The following is a 20803-nucleotide window of genomic DNA, read 5'->3' as shown; positions in this document are numbered from 1 at the left end:
GTCATGGGGGCAGAGAAAGTGTTTTGTGGAAGCTTAATCCTTTTTTCTACATTTGTAATGTGTTGATTTTATTTATTTATTCATATTTTTTTGAACTTTTTTTTTCTTTTTCTTTTTTTTAAATTGCTTTACAATATTGTGTTGATTTCTGCCATACGTCAACATGAATCAGCCATAGGTTTACTGACTTGAACCTCCTTTTTTTTTTTTAATATTTGTCCATTCCCTTCGGCTTGCAGGATCTAAGTTCCCTTACCAGGGATCAAATCCAGACCCTCATCAGTGAAAACATGGAGTCCTAACCACTGGACTTCCGGGGAATTCCCATAAAGTTTAAATTTTGTTTTAAATAATATAATTTAATTTCTATTAAATAATTGATTTTAATTTCTGTAGGACCGAACGACTGGCTCGAGATGTGATGAAGGAGATGGGTGGCCATCACATTGTGGCCCTCTGTGTGCTCAAGGGGGGCTATAAGTTCTTTGCCGACCTGTTGGATTACATCAAAGCACTGAACAGAAATAGTGACAGATCCATTCCTATGACTGTAGATTTTATCAGACTGAAGAGCTACTGTGTAAGTATATTTCATACATGTTTAAAATAAACATGGCATTTTTATGATATGCATCCTATATGTATCAGCTTTAACTGATCGTGTATAAATTCCTTTTGTTTACAAATCTTATACAAGAATCAAAATTGATCTATATTAATTAACAAAACTACATGGATTCTAAAATTCAGATTAACATGAATTTATTGTGAAGCATTATATTTTGCTGAAATAAAAAACAAAACCAAAAGAACCCATGGCTGCTGTAGGTTTTCCTATATGTTTTGAAGCTCTTCAAACTATACTTAAATGTTCATTTTACATGGTACCAAGATTTTCTAATATATTCCCTAGTACTTTATATCCAAGTGAATATTGTCTTTTTCAAACCAGTTGCCTTATACAGTCGCCAGTATTTATTTTAGTTTTTTTCAAACTTTTAACTTTATATTTTGTATTAGGATATAGCCCATTAACAATGTTGTGGTAGTTTCAGCTGAACAGTGAAGGGACTCAGCCATACATATACATGTATCCATTCTCCCCCAAAGCCTATATTTATTTTAAAGTTTTTTTGATTTAGTTTCGGTTTTCTGGATTTTTAAAACCCCCTTGAGGAATTGCTCTTGGGACTTAGGGGATCTTCTATTTACTGGTGGCAGATATCCTCTCTGGCGCTAGATTGACTTGCAAGGGAGTCCTAGGCATTTGGAGTTAGTTGTAAGTAATAAGGAGGGTTAGCAGTTGTCCCTTAGAAAGCGTGTTGGAGTGCGGGCATTAGCACATTGAAGAAACCACCTTTGAGTCACAGTCACTCTATCTGTGTCACACAGGTCTCAAATGCTTCAGAATATTAGTATTGACGCTTGTGGGGTGAACCAAAATCCATGTCATCTTTTCACGTGAATTTCATCATCCATATGTTTGATTTTTATTACTTCGTACTGTTGTCTTTTTTCTGGTTGCATGTTGGCATTGTAAGTTCTGAGAGTTACTATTTTCCTTAAATAATAGATTTTTTCCCTAGCTTCTTCAAGGATTAGAATGAATGTCTGATCTTTTTCTGTTTCATAAATCAGTATTGTAGGGCATCTTTGTAGAAACTTGCGTTATGTTTACACTTCCATTTGGAAATAAGGACCACTTATGTACATTTAACTTTCAGCCTCCTTTCTTTTCGTTAATCATCTATTTGACCCAAGTCTTTGACCTTTCCCCCATTTTTATCAGTCCTGCTGGTGATTGGACAACTATTTAAGTATCATCATAGACAGTTTCCCTATCCTGTTAAAAATCTTTGTGCCTATATATCATGACATTACTTTGTAATTATAAACTCCTTTTAACTTGTCAAAATCTTGCTTGAATTAAAGACTTGCTTAAATGCAAAATTTGGATTTTTACTTAACAGAAGTTGTTTTGCTGATTTACACTGCGACTTAATTCTAGTCAATATAACTGACTTTAATATGCTATTGCTTAGAGGCTCACAGTCCAGGGCATGATTTCTGTTTTTGATCTTCTTAAGAATCCTCCTGCCCACACACATACACATAAAAATCAGTTGTGTTGCTTTATGACTTCTACTTCATTACTCTGGAGACTTGTGCAGAATGTTCTTTCTTTGAAAAGAAAGCTCATTAAAAAATGAAGGGAGTTTAATATTTTCTTTTTAAGTATATTTATAGTCATAGAGCAATTTGAAGCAGTAGGAACATTGACATTTTAATTCTGTTTTTTTGGCTACGCCACACAGCATGCAGGATTTTAGTTCCTTGATCAGAGACTGAACTTGTGCCCCCGCAGTGGAAGTGTGGAGTCCCGACCACTGGACCACCAAGGAATTGCTAGTTTTTCCTGTTAGTTTTAGATCTTAGAAGATTGTTAAGCTGAACTCCTCAACTGATAAAAAGTGTTGAGATCTTGAACATAATTAAAGCAAACATTTAGGTAAATTTTCCCATAGAGAAAAAAATTATCTGTTCTATTTTATTTTTTTGTGTAGATTTACTACTAAACAATAGAAATTAGGAAAACCATATATACTTTGTTGATTTGAAGTAACATTTCTACCCTCTTTAATAATTCATCAACTTGTTGTGGAAGATATTTACATGTGCATATTATAAAACAATTTGATATAATCATAAAATAGGCATTTAAAATTGTTTGTAGCGTCGGTAACAATAACATTAGTGTGATCTTCACCATATAAGCCTCTGTACTTATCCTAAAGAAATGCTCCATGAACTATTAAATTTTCCTGGATATATGAACAGCCATAACAGTGTTAACACACCCTATCTAGTTTTTCTTCGGAATGAAAAGTAAATTTTTCTGATTAAAAAAACCTGTAAAAAGAACATACAACCATAAAAAATTATAAAGGAATTAAATTCCAGTACCTCTTTTAATTTTAATATTTCAAAGAATTTTTTGTGTATACACACACATATTATAGTTTACATACTTTTAGACTAGCTGTTCAGATTTTTATTTGCTTACTGCCTAGTTGAGAAATTGCCTAGGGATTCCAAATACCATGTTTAAATCTAAGATAGCCTCGATTTAAGATTTACCACTACTTTTTGTACTGCTAAGAAAGAAGACACTGCCAGTTATAGCTGTAAGTTGCTGGCAACTGTCATATGTCAATTTCAGGAGGTATTAAGATGTGTATATATATATATATCCTTCAAAAATAAAATGTTATATATTCAGTGACCTTTTCCATCACTAAAGATCTGTGATATTTTATTTAAAAAGCAGTAAGTGTGCAAATGTATTTTCTCTATTGTGAGTTCAATTTTATAGTAATTTTTTTTACTAAAATAGTTTAATTTTAAAAAAATGAGACAGCCACTATGGAGAACAGTATGGAGATTTCTTTAAAAACGAGTACTAAAACTACCATATGACCCAGCAATCCCACTACTGAGCGTATCCTTGTTGTTGTTTAGTTGCTAAGTCATGTCCGGCTCTTTTGCAACCTCATGATCTGTAGCCCACCAGGCTCCTATGTCCATGAGATTTTCCAGGCATGAATACTGGACTGGGTTGCTGTTTCGTTTTCCAGGAGCATATACTCTGAGAAAACCACAATTTTAAAAGACACATGTACCCCAGTGTTCATTACAGCACCGTCTACAGTAGCTAGGACGTGGAAGCAACCTAGATATCCAGCGACAAGATGAATGGATAAAGAAGTTGTGGTACATGTATACAATGTGGTACATGTATACAATTAGTCAGCCATAAAGTCAGTCCTAGTGAAGTGGATAAATCTAGACCTTGTTATACAGCATGAAGTAGGTCAGAAAGAGAAAAACAAGTATCATGTATTAACATACACACGGAATATAGAAAAATGGTGTGTGATGCTGGGAGCTCAAATCAGGTGTCTGTGACAACGTAGAGGAGTGGATGGGGTAGGGCGTGGGAGGGAGGTTTAAGAGGGAGGGGACACATATATACCTGTGGCTGATTCATGTTGATGTACAGCAGAAACACACACAACATTGTAAAGCAATTACCTTCTGCTAAGCTGCTAAGTCGCTTCAGTCGTGTCCGACTCTGTGCGACCCCATGGACTGCAGCACACCAGGCTCCTCCATCCATGGGATTTCCCAGGCAAGAGTGCTGGAGTGGGGTGCCATTGCCTTCTCCGAATTACCTTCTAATTAAAAATAAGTTTTTTTAAAAAAAAGAGGAAAGCCTCAGGAGGGAAAGTTGTCAGATGAGTAAATTTTTTGTGGGCCGTAATCAAAGGAAAAATTAGCCTGATTTATGATGTGTTCAGACTAAATGGCTTACCTTAAAATGAAATTGTTCTTAGGATTTTAAATCTTGTAGAAAATTTTTTGAGTTAGGAATTATCTCAATGTACATTTGGGAGGGCTTCGCTGATGGCTCAGTGGTAAAGAATCCACCTGCCGACACAGGAGATACGGGTTTGATGCCTGGATCAGGAAGATCCCCTGGAGAAGGAATCGGCAACCTACCCCAGTGTTCTTGCCTGAGAAATCCCATGGACAGGGGAGCCTGGCAGGCTACAGTCCATGGGGTCGCAAAAGAGTTGGACACAACTAAACAACAGCAACAACACATTTGAGAACAATGAGGGGCAGAGGGATTAAGTGACTTACCCAAGATCATGCAGGCCTTTGATTTGAACCCAGACTTTTAATTCTATGCAGAAGAGTCTTACTTAGGAAAACTTTTTAACTGACTTGGATTCTCTGATATCGGCTTCCTATTATTTCTTCATCAGTTTTGCATGCAAAGACAATTCATGTTGCCAATTATGGGATTTTCCTCAATTATAATCAAGATTCATAAAGCTGTAAATTTCAGTCTTAATCTTGGAGGTCACTTGATTAGTAGCTTGATTAGGACAACTGTTTAATACATGAAAGGTGCAAATTACTTATAGCGATTTGTTATTTGTAAGAAGCTGGCTTTTTGAGTGAGTTTGTTAAAGAAAAATGCAGAAAATATTGGAATAGTTTCTTAAAGTATCTCTTCTAAGAAGAGGTCAGTAGCTTTCAATCTGTATGTATTTATTTAGTCAATTGCTTTAAGGTATGCTTTTTTCTTCAGAACAGTTAAAGTTTAAATGTAGAGTACCACTTTGATGTGGTCTAAAGCTTATCTTCTGTAAACCTATTTATATATATGTATAAAGCAAGTGAAGTGATTTATGCATTTCTCCTGCTTATTGAACTAAGACCATTGGACACTGATGGGGGAAAGAATTTGTTCAGTTTAAATTGGCAGGAATGGGGATATGTACTGTCCACAGTGTAAAGAAACTCTAACAGAAAGGTCAAAAGTGTACTTTCTCATCCTCGCCTGTGGATTTTTACTTTGATGTAGTCCTTGTTGCGCAGCTTAGGTTTTATACAAGTACCCTGACTCATAGAACATGAAGGAAGTAGTCACGTTTGGCCCCATGAAACCACACATTTTATTTTTTAAAAAATGGAGGGATTTCCCTGGTGGTCCAGTGGCTAAGACTCTGCACTCCCAATGCAGGGGGCCTGGGTTCGATCCCTGGTCAGGGAACTAGAGCCTACATGCTGCAACTAAGAGTTCTCATGCCACAGCTAAGACCTGGTACAGCCACATAAATAAATATTTTTAAAAAAGAAAGAAAGTTTGATAAAATGGAAACACAGACACTAAGGGTATGTATTTGTAAACCCAAAGAGCTTCTCTGGGAATTTTATGTAGTGAACAGTGACATTCTGAGTTAAGGACAGATTGGGCTCTCCCATGCCAGTGCCATCATCTCATGAAGGTTGAAGTACTTGAGAGTCACTCAGTAGTGAAATGCAGCAGGTAGACAGTGGGACCCTTGACCTAGACGGGAATGGAGGGAGTGAGGGAAAGTCCTCTGGCGGGGTAATGGAGTCATGGTTGCCATTTGTATGCGATTTGGGAACATGTACCTGTATTCTAGCATAGTGGACTGTAACATTTTTCTTAAATGAATGTTCTGTTTTAGCCTGCATTTTAAAAGTTGTTTGTGTTTTCATCAAAGAAGCCTTAGAAGCTAAAACCCTTGGGGCAAACACGAATATGGAGATTTAGATCTACCAGATCAGCAGTGTCTTTCATACTTGGAGTTCTCTTGTCTGTTTCCCTATTACCGTCGCCTTTGAATCACAGGGTTTTTTCCATGATTTCATACTCTCCATACTTTTCAGTTCTCAGATCTTTCCTCTGTACAAAAGGGTCAATTGAAGTTGGAGTGTAATACCAAATTTTAACAGAAGATGTCGCTGTTTACCTTGATTTGTTGTGCTCATTGCAAGCTTCAGGTTTTATACACTTTTTGTTTTCTGTGTTTGAAACTCTAGGTTTTAAGTTAGAATAAGAGGTGGCAATGAGAAGTGATATGCAAGGGTTTTTTGATGTTGGAAGTCATACTTTTGTATCTTATATTCGTTTGCATCACTGTGTTCTGTTGGCCCATTTGTGTTTTTCAGAAATAACACTGCCATCAAATATGGATATGTATATAGAAGCATTCAGACATACCTTGTTTTATTGTGCTTCATTTTATAGTGCATTTTTAAAAATAAGTCGAAGGTTTTGGGCAGTTCTGTGTCAAGCAAGTCTATTGAGGCCATTTTTCCAGCAACACTTTTGCACTCTTTGCATCTGTGAATTACATTTTGGTAATTCACACAATAGTTCAAGCTTTCATTCTTATTATATTTGTTATGGTGATCTGTGATTAGTGATCTTTGATGTTACCATTACAAAAAGATTAAGACTCACTGAAGGCTCCGATGATGGTTAGAATTTTTATTTATATATATTTGGGGGGAGGTTGTACCTTAGTTTCATGTTTTATTTTTAAAGAAACTGCTGATTTCCAGAGTGCCTGTACACTCACATGAAGTATAAATGGTCCAGTTTGTCTGCATCCTCCACAGTGTTTGCTGTCATTACTTTATTTTCTTTTAAATGACTGTTTTTTTGGAATATAGTTGATTTACAATGTTGTGTTAGTTTCCGGTGTACAGCAGTGAATCAGTTATACATACACATATGCATGCGTGCGTGCCAAGTCGCTTCAGTCGCGTCTGACTCTTCGCAACGCTATGGCCTGTAGCCCTCCAAGCTCCCTTGTCCATGGGATTCTCCAAGCGAGAATCCTGGAGTGGGTTGCCACGCCCTCCAGGGCAAATTCCCAAACCCACATCTTGTCTACCAGGTGCTACTACTAGCACCACGTGAGAAGCCCCGCATAGGCATATGTCCATTTTTTTAAGTCTTTTCACATAGAGGCCATTATAGAGTATTGAGTGGAGTTCCCTGCACTACACACAGTAGGTCCTTCTCTTTTATATGTAGTAGTGTGCATCTGTCAATCCTAATCTCCCCATGTATCCCTCTTCCCCCTTAGCCCTGGTAACCCTAAGTTTGTTTTCTACGTCTTTGATTCTATTTCTGTTTTGTAAATAGGTTCATTTGTACCATTTTTTAAGATTCCACATATAAATGATAACATTTTCTAGCAATAAAGTATTTTTAAATTAAGTAATGTATACTGTTTTTCAGACATAATGCTGTTTCACACTTTACACAGACTACAGTACAGTGTAAATGTGACTTTTATGTCCATTGAGAAACCAAAAAATTTGTGTGACTTACTTTATTGCGACATTCATGTTATCATGATGGTCTGGAACCAAACCCCAAATATCTCTGAAGTATTCCTACATGTAAAAGTAGAAAGTCTTCTTATCCCTTGTCACTGCTCAGAGGTGATTGCAGTTATAAGCCTTTTAGAAATGCTGAACAGAAATGGCTTCATAGGCAGCACATTGCTCTGCATCTTGGTGTTTTAGTTACTGTTGTTCATGACAGTATGTACAGATTGTCAGATTCTTTTTAATAGCTGCACAGTATTACACTGTGTGGATGAACTTAAATAATTCCCTGTTAATAGACATGTTGGTTGTCTCTAATTTTTGTTGAGAATGTGAAAATATTCTGCATTTTCTTCTGGAATGCTTATGGCTTTATTTTTTATGTTTAGATTGTAATCCATCTGGAATTTATTTTTGTGTATGCTATGAGGTAGGGATCATACATTCTTTTTTTCCCAAATGGATTACTAGTTGATGAAACACCATTTATTAAATAATTCATCTTTTTCTTACTGACTTGAAATAACCAACTTTCTCATGTACTAAATCCTCATGTATTTCTGGGTCTGTTCCTGGGTTCCATTCTGTTCCTTGATCTCTTTGTCTGTTACTGTGCTGTATAGCACCATTCTAATTGGCAGGACTTTGGTATGGTTTGCTCTCTGATAGGGCAAGTCTAAGCTCTTTCATTCACTGTTCTTTCTCTAGTTTTCTGTCTTGAATCCAGCAGAGCTGAATTGCGATCATTATCACCAGCTAGAGTGGGTGTGGAGTGTTCCCTTTTGAAACTCCTTTAATGGTTTCTACTAGATTCTGTGATAGCATAAGACTAGGCGCCTAAGAGGTATGCTTTAAAGGACTACTGATCAGACCTGATTTCTCAGACTGTGCTGAAGGTGGCCTGGGCCTCAGCTACACTTTTGAGGCACATATCTTTGGAGTTGAGTGTGATATAGACCAGATTCTACAGTTTGATTGACTCATGGGAATGGTCCAGGGCCAGAACCAGACACCTGTCATGCTAATAAATTCTTTCATAGTTCAGAAATTACCGAGACTGAAGATGGGTGGCTGCTGTAATATTGCCCATTCAAAAATGCGTGTGCCCCATTTTTAGGACTCTTCAAAGCATCAAATCAGTAGTGGCCAATTAGAACTTCTTAATTTTTTGTCATTCATTTCTAAAAACATAATTCTTAGAGTATCATAATGCTGTGACATGAGATAGCTAACTTTTTAAATCTCCTAGTTCCCATTTGATAACTTGAAATGTGTGTGTATTATATGGAAGGATATACATGTATATTTATACTTTTTTTTTTTTAATTAGAACGACCAGTCAACAGGCGACATAAAAGTAATTGGTGGAGATGATCTCTCAACTTTAACTGGAAAGGTATGTATCTTGTTGTTGTTCTTTTTCTGGTTCTCTTAGGTGTACGGTTAGGTTGTTTATTTGATGCTTTTCTCATTTCTTGAGGCAAGCTCATAGATAAACTTCCTCTTAGGGAAAGGTATGTATCTTGAGGGAGAAAGAAAGAACACTCCATACCAAGAGTCATACTGTGCTTTCAATCCATCACCAAGAGGCAGTTTAGATAGTTATTTATGTACTCAAACACAAGTTATTTAGCCCTTGGAAACAATCTAAGTTAGGCGTCTAAGCTAGGTCATATAGCAAAGAGGCCACAGAATCCAACATTAAACTTCAAATCTCTTGTTGCCAAGTACTGTTGGTATGCTTCTGTGCAGATCTAATTTGGGATCCTTCAAAAGAATATATGAAGGGAAAGCCTCCTTTTAAAAACTAGATCACACATAGTTTCTTAAAAGATAAACAGTATAACGTAGTGACTGAAAGTGTGGGTTCTGGAAGTGAAGAACTTCGATTCAATGCTTGACTCAGTGCTTCCTAACTTCGTGACCTTGGGCAGGGTCTTTAACTTCTCTGTCTCCCATATGTATGGTGGGATGATACTGGCAACCACCTCAGAGAATTAAAAGGGTCAAGTGATACTAATCGTGTAGAACTCTTTCAGCAGTTTCTGGTAGTTCGAACACTTCAAATATACTATTATTTTAAGGAATCACAAAAAGAGTTTTAAATACATCAAAAATCTTCCACTATCGATGTTTAGCTGAGATAATAGAGCTATTAAAATGTTTGAGTATTATTCTTCTGATACACTGAAATTTTGAGTAACCTGCGATAAATGATGGACTGCTATGATTTGTTTTTCAGCTGCCAGTTATTTTATTTTTTTTGCTGATAGACACAGTACCAGATATAAAGGCGTAAACTTACAAAAGTTTCACAAGAATCCTGTGAGGTAGATATTCTCATTCTCATTTTATAGATCAAGAAACTAAAGACTCAGAAAGGTTGAAGGATTTGTCCAAAGTCACTCTGCCGGCAGAGGGAAAGAAAGTTAAAGTGTTAGTTAGTCACTCAGTCATGTCTGACTCTTTGCGACCGCATGGTCTGTCCATGGGATTCTCCAAGCAAGAATACTGGAGTGGATTGCCATTCCCTTCTCCAGGGGATCTTCCCAACCAAGGGATTGAACCCAGGCCTCCTGCATTGCAGGCAGAATCTTTACCATCTGAGCTACCAGGGAAGCTGGCGAATGATAGAACTTGAATTTAAATTTAGGTCTATCTAGCTCCAAAGTTCTTTTCTTCCTCTGGTTTTTAGATTTTAATGCTTATAGCTTACTAACATGACTGAGTATCTGTAAGGCAATTTTAACATACAACACTTGTGTCAAATTCTATGGCCTCATATCAAAGTCATGCCAAACTAAGGTTGTCTTCCTCAACATCTTTGAAAACTTCAAAGGAGAAATTGTAAGCTGTTGACTCTTCTCCCTTTCTGCCAGGCATATCCTCCTTCCCTTTCAGCATGCTTTGTCCATATTTAGAAGTCATTTGAAGCCCTTACTCCTAGAATCAGTTTTTAGTGCTGAAAGGGACCTAGCCTTCAAAGCTTTCTGATTCCATTTGACCTTGCCTTTCCTACCTAGTGGCTTTTCCACTGCATAGCTCTGTGATCTTACAAGTTCTTTGCTTCTGAAATAACTTAGAGTAAGCTCATTTATTGTGGAAAAAAATCAAGATGCAGAAGTTGGGTGAAGTTGTTTCTTAGGGGTAAGATTATGGATTATTTAGACTTTCTATTTCAGTTTGTCTCTATGAGTAGTTTCCCTTTTTTTTTTCTAGTTAGTAGCTGAGAATATGGGCTTTGAACCCTGAAAACCTCTCTTCAGGTCTATCCACTTGACTATTTTTTTAACTTTAAGCAAATCATTTGACCTCTGAACCTTTTTTTTTAATTTATTAAGTAAAGAGGTAGCTATTTGATATAAAATAAACTCTCAATAATAGTTGTAATTCTCATTCTTTTATTTTTAAACAGTAATGATACCATACTGTGGATACTATAATTTTGTGTGGCAAATATTTAATCTTTGATTTGTGTAAACTGTCTCATAGTACTAAAAGTCTTTGATTATGATGTAGACAAGCTTTTGCAGCTACTTAGTATTCGAGCCAAGACTAGACTCCAGTTTCTCTGTCTCATAATTCAGTGCTATTTTCAAACTATAACTCCATCCCATGGTTCTGATTGCCACATCAGTGAGCCACAGTTACTGATGGGAAAATATTATCCTTCAGATGTGCTAGCTGGGCTAGAGAAAATTCTGAGCAAACCACATGGTGGGTGGTGAAACAATTATTGGTTCATTACTTGATTGCAGTTGGCCCTTGAACAACATGGGTTTGAACTGTGTGAGTCCACTCATATGCGCATTTTTTATATCTGTGCTACACTACTACACAATCTGTAGTTGGTCGAATCTGTGAATATGGGGGAACTGTGGATACAGCCGGCTGTAAAGGCATATATGGTTTTCAAGTGTGTGGAAGGTTGGTGTCCCTAGCCTCCTTGTCGTTCAAGGGTCAAATGTGTATTCAATTTTCCTAAAGATTTAGGTTACAGTATCTTTTGAGAATAGAGAAATTAGTTGTAATATGAGGAAGAGAGTATTGTATGTGAACTATTGTAGTAATATGTATATTATAAAATACATGCAGTTATAAAATTACAGATTACATAAGGTGAGGTTTAAAAAATTTCGAATGTTTCTTTCAAACCTCCCTTGATAACCACTGACTTAGAAAAGTATAGAGAACATCATACCTGATGTAGGTATGTGACAGAGAAATGAGGACTGCAAATAAATACTATAACATGAGTCTTCTTATGACTGATTATAATCAGTATGTGAAATGCTACCTCATTCCCAAGAATAGATAGGACTCTTCTCTACCTTAGACAGTTAAGACAGTATTTCCTCTAAGGGTTCTTTTAGCTATAAAATTCTAAGAGGTAGAAATTGGGATAAGGGTTTATGGTAGCAGGAAGCATTGGTATCTTTTTTTTAGTTTAGTCCAAGAATATGAGCACATGCAGATCAATTTCAGCCTACCAAGAAAATGGGGGTTTTAATAGCATTCCATATGGTAAGTTAAATGCATGATTTTGGAGTTCTTGTACAAATTATAGTTTTTAAATGTTAGAGTTGGAATACATATTAGTATATTTCTACATGGGAAACTGAGGCCCAGAGAAAATTTTCAACTTGCCTGAGATTATTCTGTTTAAGTAATAGAAAGTCTTTTTAAAAATTGAACATATGGGTCACATTTTATTTTAAAAATTCCATTGCAGTGAAAATTTTATATTAAAGAGTTTCAAATCCCAACAGATGGCCCATTTGTTTAAATCAGGGTTTGATATAGTAAAGTAGGTTAAAACAAGAATTTGGAGAAATCCTTAGAGTTTGTTATGATGTGACTTTAAACTATAATTGGAAACACTGTCTGATTCATTGTACTGATTTTCATTTCTCTTTTTCTTCCAGAATGTCTTGATTGTTGAAGTAAGTTTTACATATTTTTAATGTGGTGTTTATGATTTTCTAACTTTGTATACGCAGTCCTAAAGGTAACCCAGGGAAAGAAATTCCTTTTCATCAGTTTTCGTGATGGGCTTGTGTTATAAGGGAATGAGATTGTTTGTAAGAAGTATTTAGTAATTTATTTTTAAGTTAAATTGAATAGTGGAAACATTATGTTATATATCTTACCCCTCTCTTTTTGGCTTGGAATTTAAAACTTTCTTTTAAAGTTACATATATCATTCCCATCCATGTTTTTATGCTTCTCTTGCGTATATATAATCATATACAAAGCATATCTTTTGATAATTTACATGTGAAAGTCACTCAGTTGTGTCCGACTCTTTGTGACCCCATGGACTGTATAGTCTATGAAATTCTCCAGGCCAAAATACTGGATTGGGTAACCTTTACCTTCTCCGGGGGATCTTTCTGACCCAGGGATCAAACCCAGGTCTCCCACATTGCAGGTGGATTCTTTACCAGCTGAGCCATAAGGGAAGCCCAAGAATACTGGAGTGGGTAGCCTATCCCTTTTCCAGGGGATCTTCCCAACCCAGGAATCAAACCGGGGTCTCCTGCACTGCAGGTGAATTCTTTACCAACCGAGCTATCAGGGAAGCCCATAGTCTCTATATGTTCTCTCTTGCAACTTGTTATTCTCACTCAGAATTGGTTTTGAGGTTATTCATGTTGAGACATATAGAGTTACTTGACCTTAAAATTCATCATAACATTGCAGTGTATGAATCAACCTATTTGTTGCCCTACAAATAGGGAGTTTGCTTCCAATTTTTCCTACTACAACAGGATTGCTAAGAGCATCCTTGTGATGTCCCGTGTGCATGTGTTTGAGTACCCTCTGGATGTAATGACTTGGTTGTAGAATTTGTACATTTTCAATTTGACTGTTATTGCCAAATTACTCATCAAAGTACTATATAGAATAAATTCTCACTCTTTTCTGTAAAATGATATAAGGCTTAAGGGCAGCATGCGCTTAGTTGCTCAGTTGTGTCCTACTCTTTGCAGCCCCATGGGCAGAGGAGCCTGGGGAGCTACAGTCCATGGGGATTCTCCCAGCAAGAATACTGGAGTGGGTTGCCATTTCTCTTTCTAGGGGATCTTCCCGACCCAGGGGTTGAATCCAGGCCTCCCGCATTACAGGTGGATTCTTTACCATCTGAGCCGCCAGTAACCCCTAATTCATTTTTTTAAAATTGTTATCAGGGTTCTTAGATTTTAGCTTATAGATTAAAAAAATAAACAAGTAAGACTTTCCAAATGGTTTGTGTACATGAGTATCCCTGGGAACTGGTTGCTTTTTTAAAATGCAGATTCACTAATTCCACTTCAGATTGATTCATTTTGTCTAGGGTAATGCCACTTAAGAAATTACTACAAACTAAGCAGCTTAAAACAACGCACATTTATTATCTCAGGGTTCAGGGATCAGGGGCCTGAGTTCAGGGTAGCTGAGTCCTCTGCCCCAGGTCTCATCAGGCTGAATCAAAGCTGGGACTCTGATCTCACCTGTGGTTCATGGTACTCTGGTACTGTCTTCCAAATTCATTCCCATTGTTGGCACAACTGAGTTCCTGTGGTTGCGAGACTAGGAGCCCCATTTTCTTGCTCGGCTGTCCTCATGTCCTAGCACACGGCCCTCTCACATGGCAGCTGACTTCTTCAAAACCAGCCGAATCTCTCTCCAGGCTGCTCCAGCCATTTTGTGTAACACAACCTAATGACTACTCCATCATTTCACAAGTCCTGCTCACCCTCAGGGAGCAGGGGATTATTCTCGACGTGTCCACTAGAGAGCGAGAGTCAGAGTCTGTCTACCACAGCCCAGAGATCTGTATTTTTCACAAATCCCCAGCCCTGATCTTTCTGATGACTTACAGCTTCATTTTGTGAGCACTGCTTTAGACCATCTGCAGAGAATATTTTCACTAAAGAACATTAGGGTTATGGTTGAAGAAATATTTTCCCAATTAGAGATGGGTTTCTTTTGAATAATGTCCTACTTTTGACTAAATAGCTAAAATTAACTTTCATGTAAAGTCATTCTATATGGTAAAATCTTAATATTTTGGATACTTTTTTTTTAGTCTTTATTTACTTGGCTGCACCTGGTCTTAGTGGTGGCATGCGGGATTTTAAGTTGCGGCATGCAGGAGCTAGTTCCCTCACCAGGGATAGAACCCGGGCCCCTGCATTGGGAATGTGGAGTCTTAGCCACTGGACCACCAGGGAGGTCCCTTGGATACTTTTAAGATAATATAAAACAGTGTTTCTCAGTGTGGTCTTTTAACCACCCGCGTCTAAGAGTTGGAAGCAAAGCATCCTCATCTTGAATTTATGAAAAAATATCTAATCTCCTATAATGAAGGGCAGCACCACAACTCTCTAATAAAATATGCATGTACATACTTGCATATATATTTAAACTAGCTGTCATTGACCTCTTGGTGCCTATAAAATCCAGCCCTGAGGACTGGCGTTCCTACTGCTTGCTGAGAGCCAACTGATTTTCAGATTCCAGAATATCTCAGTATGAATTGTGGTGAGAATAACTGCACTGAAAAAAGTGGCATTATTCCAGTTATACATGGGATTTTCGTTTTTTGTGTGTGTTTGTATAATGACTGAATTTAAAGCTGTGATGGTTTTATTTGCCATTTAAATATCTTTGCTTTGTTTTTAAAGGATATAATTGACACTGGGAAGACAATGCAGACTTTGCTTTCCTTGGTCAAGAAGCATAAACCAAAGATGGTCAAGGTTGCGAGGTACGTATATAACATTTTGACATAAGCTACTTCATTTGAAAAAAGAGTACTTGCTGCTTTGTAAGAGTAAATTTTCTCAACTCTGGTTTTATCTTCACAAAGTAATATGATCTCAAATAGGACTCAGTAAACGTCCTTGTAAATCATTCATCACGTTTTAAAGCTTTTCAGTGCAGTTGCCTTATCGTCTTATGTTATTAATGTTTGGTTTTTCAACAATATAGTAATGATACCAACTTTTCCAGGGTAGCATGGCAGAGGGTTTGGGGCCACTTTGCAAAATTGAGACCAAGGATCCTAAAGACAAATAAGGAGGTGGTGGGAAAGGGTAGGCCTTGAAGCTCCTTCGCTGCTGCAATTGAGTGCTGGAGTGGTCCTGTGTATTGCATCTTGTTTTGTAACTACATTGAAAATGGACAATGCCTACTTCCTTTCTTCTGAATCAGCCTCACCTCCTGGTCCTACCTATGCCGTCTGGTTTTTGCTTTATTCTACCTGTGTTTATTTTATCCCTAATTATAGTTTCACCGCCCGCCCCCCCCCGCCCCCGCCAACAACTCTGAGGTCAGTTGTTAGTCCCACTTCATGGATGGGAATAGCAAGGCATAGGGAATTATCCAAAAAGCACAGAGCTGGATCACTGTAAAGGTGAGATTTGAACCCAGAAACCTGGCTGAGTTTATGCTGTACTATTTTAAGTGTTTTGTCGACTGACATTCCTGTGTGGATTTTTTTTTTCCTTATTTATTTATTTTTCTAAAATTTGACCAATCTGCAATTTTTGTGTAGGGGTCAGATAGTGGTCTGCCTTTTTTTCCCCTAAATGATTACCTGGTTTTTATAAACCTCTCTTAAAGGAACAAAGTATTTGTTGAACATCTTTGAATCAGAGTAAGCCTTCCACTGAGTCATATGTCTGTAGTTTGTCTTTCAGGGCTTTTCTGATAGCTGGTGCAAGTTTATCATCAGGATTTGGGACAGGCATGATAAAAGTGTAGAAATGATGCATTCTAGTGCTCTAAGCAATTTCCTGTAAACCAGTCAGTGCACTTGCTTATTTCTCTACATGCTTTTAGGGTTTTAAATGTCAACCTACCGTGGTATGTACTTTTCTAGATATTCTTTTGTGCCTCTTTCCTGGAATATGCTGAGAAACTGAGAAAGACTGCCTCATGAGAGAGGTATTTCCTGTGGCTGGAGGTGTGAAGTATTCAAAGAATACCTAGGTCATTTAGTGATGGACTTGACCCAAGTCATTTGTTTTTCAACCTTTTTTTCTTAATCTCTTCCTTGCCATTACATTTTAATATTACAGATATATTGTGCATTTGTTTGTGTAGTGTATGTGTATCTGTGCTTTATGCATAAGGAGAGGAAACATAAAGCTTATTCTTTTTATTCAGAGCAGGGTTAAGAATGACTAGAAAGCTTTTTAACTTCAAAGTTAAATTGCAAATGAAAAAACTATTAACTGAGAGGCATGTCAAATGCTGCAGCCACTTTGGGAAACAGTTTGGCAGTTTCTTAAGAAACGAAACCTGTATATGCCATATAGCTCCCAACAGCTGTACACTGGGCTTTTCTCCCAGAGAAATGCAAACTTGCATCTGCACAAAAACCCATGTATGGATGTTCATGGCAGCTGCATTTGTAATAGCTCCAAACTGGAAAGAATGAAAATGTCCTTTGGTAGGTGACTGATTAAACTGTGGTCCACCCTACCATGGGATCCTACTCAGCCCTAAAAAGGAACAAGCTACTGATCCACACAGTGACTTGGAGGAGGATCAAGGGACTGTTCAATAAAAGCCAATCTTAAAAAGGGCACATACTGTATAATTCCATTTATACAGCCTCTTAAAGTGACAAAATGATAGAAATGGAGAACAGATTAGTGTTTGTCAAGGGTTAGGAGGTGATGTCTGGAGGTGACTATAAATAAAGAGGTAGTAAGAGAAAGCCATGTGTGATGGAAAGTTCTGTATCCTGATTGTGGTGGTGGTTACATGAATCCACACATGTGATACAGTTGCCTAGAACTACACATATATAAATATGAGCATGTAAAGCTGGTGAAATCTGGACAAGGTCAGTCCACCAATGTCCATGTCCTGGTTGTGGTAATCTGCTGCATTATGTGAAATGTTCATTGGAGGAAACTGGGGAAAGGACACAGGGATTCTCCCTGTGCATTTTTTTTGGTAACTTCCAATTATTTAATTCAAATCTATAGGAACATAAGGTGCTGAGTTCCCCTGAGCTCTTAGTACAGCTTGCACTGAGTTTAATGATACCTTTTCTGGATTGTTCCTGAATGAGTTCAGGTAGATGGAAGGGGTTTTGCTGTGATCAGTTTGTTATTTTCTTTCTAAATAAAAACCGAGTCCAAGTGTCTCCTCTCATTACTGGAAGGAGAATCACAAAGGACTTACTAGACTATGATCTCTTGGAGTCTAGGCTAGTGCTCCTCAACTTAGGCTGCACATTGTAATCACCTGAGAGGTTTTGTTTTTTTTTTAATAGTTATTAATTTAATTTATTTATTTGGCTGCCCCAGGTCCTAGCTATGGCACTCGGGATCCTTGATCCCCAGCTGCGGCATGTGGAATCATGAGTTGTGGCACTGTGAACTCCCAGCTCTGATACATAGGATCCAGTTCCCTGACCAGAGATCAAACCCAGACCACCCTGTATTTGGAGCAGGAAGTCCCTCGCCTGAGAATTTAAAAGTGCCTTCCCCTGAGCTTCAGATGTAATTGGTGAGGGGTATGGCTTGGGCATCTCAGTTCTGTTACATATTTTTTAAGGTTCCCAGATAATTCTGATGTGTAGGTTTTTTCCAGCCCTTTTAATATACTTATCTCTGAAGGTGTGAAATCTTGAGTTTTATTGGGACTGCCCTTATCATATGTAAAGACGTTCAAAGCACCATTACAGGTTGTTTTTTTTTTTTTTTTTTTTTAATAGCGGAAAAAATTCTGCAGGCAGCATTTGGGTTATGAAATTAGCTTTTTTTTTTTTTATTTTTTTTTTTTGAAATTAGCTTTTGTAGAGTTGCTGCATCCTACCGGCAGTTTCTGCTCCCCAAAGTAAATACCAGCTCCTTGGGGTGGTAGTTTATTTATTTATTTTTTGGCTAAAGTGCCCCTTTGTAAGCCACTTATTTGATTTGGGACTAAGAGCCTTTATCTTATCATCTTTGCTCATTGGCATTCCCCACCCATTCATCCTCCTAGTGAGCTGCCCTTTGATGGACATGTGGGTAGTCAGGGGGCAGCTCTCAGAACAGTCCCTTCTGTCCCAGGTAGAGATCAGTCAAGGGCCCCATCTGTAGCGTGAACTTGTTGCTGCCCCTACCCAGGGTGCCCTGTGATGTTGCTCTCCATTTCACAGTCTTTGAGTCTGTGAAAACTGACCATAGCAGGCTAAACGGCAGATGAAACCATGTTGCAGAACACACATGTCCTCTTCTGTAATGCCCTCTGGTGTCTCCATGTGTCACATGTCACATTTTATAATTAACAGCTTGCTGGTGAAAAGGACCCCTCGAAGTGTTGGATATAGACCAGACTGTAAGTGAATTACTTTTCGTTAATCATTGAACCATCTTTAACCCAAACAAGTTTTATATGAAATGGTTTAGAGTTACTTTAGAGAATGTTTACACATATTAGATTTGAAAGTGATGTTTTCTGTATCTGAATGATGAATTATGGTTCTTTTTAGTTGTTGGATTTGAAATTCCAGACAAGTTTGTTGTGGGATATGCCCTTGACTATAATGAATACTTCAGGGACTTGAATGTAAGTAATGCTTCTTTTCTTCACTCTCAGTTTTCAGAACCCATATAAAAATTTACAAAAGGGAAGACTTGTTTTCTCTTTCCACCACCTCATAATTCGAACAGACTGATGGTTCCCATTAGTCACATAAAGCTGTAGTCAAGTACAGGTGTCCTTAGAGCTGGAACTTGGCCAGGCGAGGGCGACACTTCTTGCTGGCTCCACAGTTGAACAGCTTTAATACACAATAACCGTCCCATTATTATTTCAGATGATAGATGTGATCATAAGAAAGAAAGGAACTAGTTTCTATCTCTTAAGTCACTCTGCTTCAAATACCCACCTCCTCCTCTGGAGGCAGGAATCTGGAGAATGCATTTGTGAGTATGGATGAGGAAGATAGGGAAGGCACACAGATCTCTGTTGGTTTCACTAAAACCCCTGCAGCATAATACTATTCATAGAAGACATGCCAAATATTGTTCTTGCCTTTCACTTCAGATGATACTTTTCTAATGTAAATGTCTCAATTTTTATTTTATAGCACGTGTGTGTCATTAGCGAAACTGGAAAAGCAAAATACAAAGCCTAAGATGAGAGTTCGAGTTGAGTTTGGAAATACCTGGCATCCCATTGAAATCACCAGTGACATGATCCAATGTTCTCATTCTGTGGCCAGCTGCTTAGTAGAGCTTATTGCATGTATCTCCTAAGAATTCGATCTGTTTTGTATTTTAGAAATGTCAGTTGCTGCATTCCTGAACTCTTCATTTGCACTACGAGCCTAAAGACTATCAGTTCCCTTTGGGTAGATTGTTGTTTGACTTGTGAATGAAATATCTCTTAAACCACACCACTATTGACTGAAAATATGGAAAATGTATCTGTAAGAAACATTTAAAGAGAAGAATATATTAGTTTTTTAATTGGTATTTTAATTTTTATATATTCAGGAAAGAACAGAAGTGATTGAATATTGTTAACTATACCACTGTGTGTTTAGAAAAGTAACAGGCAGTCAGTTTCGTATCTGTGAGGTATTGTTATGTCAGAGAAACTATGTCCTGGAACTTTTTTAGTAGGTTTCAGTAGTATTGACTATATTTTCTTGCTTGTTCAGATTATTTCTGGTGAACGTTTGTCAACAGTTCATTTTCAATACAGGTCAGTAAGTTCCAGAAACCTACCACTTTTTGAATTCTTTAGTGTAAAAATCCTTCAAATAAAGGCTGTCTCTTTAAAGGAAATTATGCATACCTGTCATTTCTCTACAAATTAACCTAGTTTAGTTTTCTGTTGGCTACCTTTTCCTTGTCTGTTAAATTTTAGTAGATAGTTTAATTGTAATCTTTACCAAACACAGCAAATAATGATTTTCTATTAAAACGGGTTGGTGGAGCTAGACCTTCTTCAGAGGCCTTAGATTTTAGACACATAGTATATAGTTTATTATATTTTCCTATGCTAAAATAACACCACTCAGGGAATTCTCTGGCGGTCTAGTGGTTAGGACTTTGTACTTCCACTGCCAAGGGCCCAAGTTCGA

At 37.4% G+C, this 20803-nt stretch overlaps 1 protein-coding gene and 1 non-coding gene across 2 annotated transcripts in view; both read left to right on the top strand.

Annotated features, from left to right (window-relative positions):
• The window catches only part of HPRT1 (hypoxanthine phosphoribosyltransferase 1), a 30489-nt gene extending 9985 nt beyond the window's left edge, over positions 1–20504 (top strand). The window contains exons 3-9 of the mRNA XM_070290714.1: positions 397–580; positions 9053–9118; positions 12648–12665; positions 15393–15475; positions 19001–19047; positions 19202–19278; positions 19802–20504. Of these exons, the coding sequence (XP_070146815.1) occupies positions 397–580; positions 9053–9118; positions 12648–12665; positions 15393–15475; positions 19001–19047; positions 19202–19278; positions 19802–19849 (523 nt within the window). The 3' untranslated portion in view covers positions 19850–20504. The remainder of the gene's footprint in view (positions 1–396; positions 581–9052; positions 9119–12647; positions 12666–15392; positions 15476–19000; positions 19048–19201; positions 19279–19801) is intronic.
• Positions 5551–5623, top strand: TRNAG-CCC (transfer RNA glycine (anticodon CCC)). Its single transcript has one exon. It is a non-coding gene; the product is annotated as a tRNA-Gly (tRNA).
• Positions 20505–20803: the final 299 nt, after the last annotated feature.

This window comes from Ovis canadensis, chromosome X, assembly GCF_042477335.2.
Source record: "Ovis canadensis isolate MfBH-ARS-UI-01 breed Bighorn chromosome X, ARS-UI_OviCan_v2, whole genome shotgun sequence".
Classification (NCBI taxonomy): domain Eukaryota; kingdom Metazoa; phylum Chordata; class Mammalia; order Artiodactyla; family Bovidae; genus Ovis; species Ovis canadensis.
This window is presented reverse-complemented; position numbering and strand designations above follow the sequence as displayed.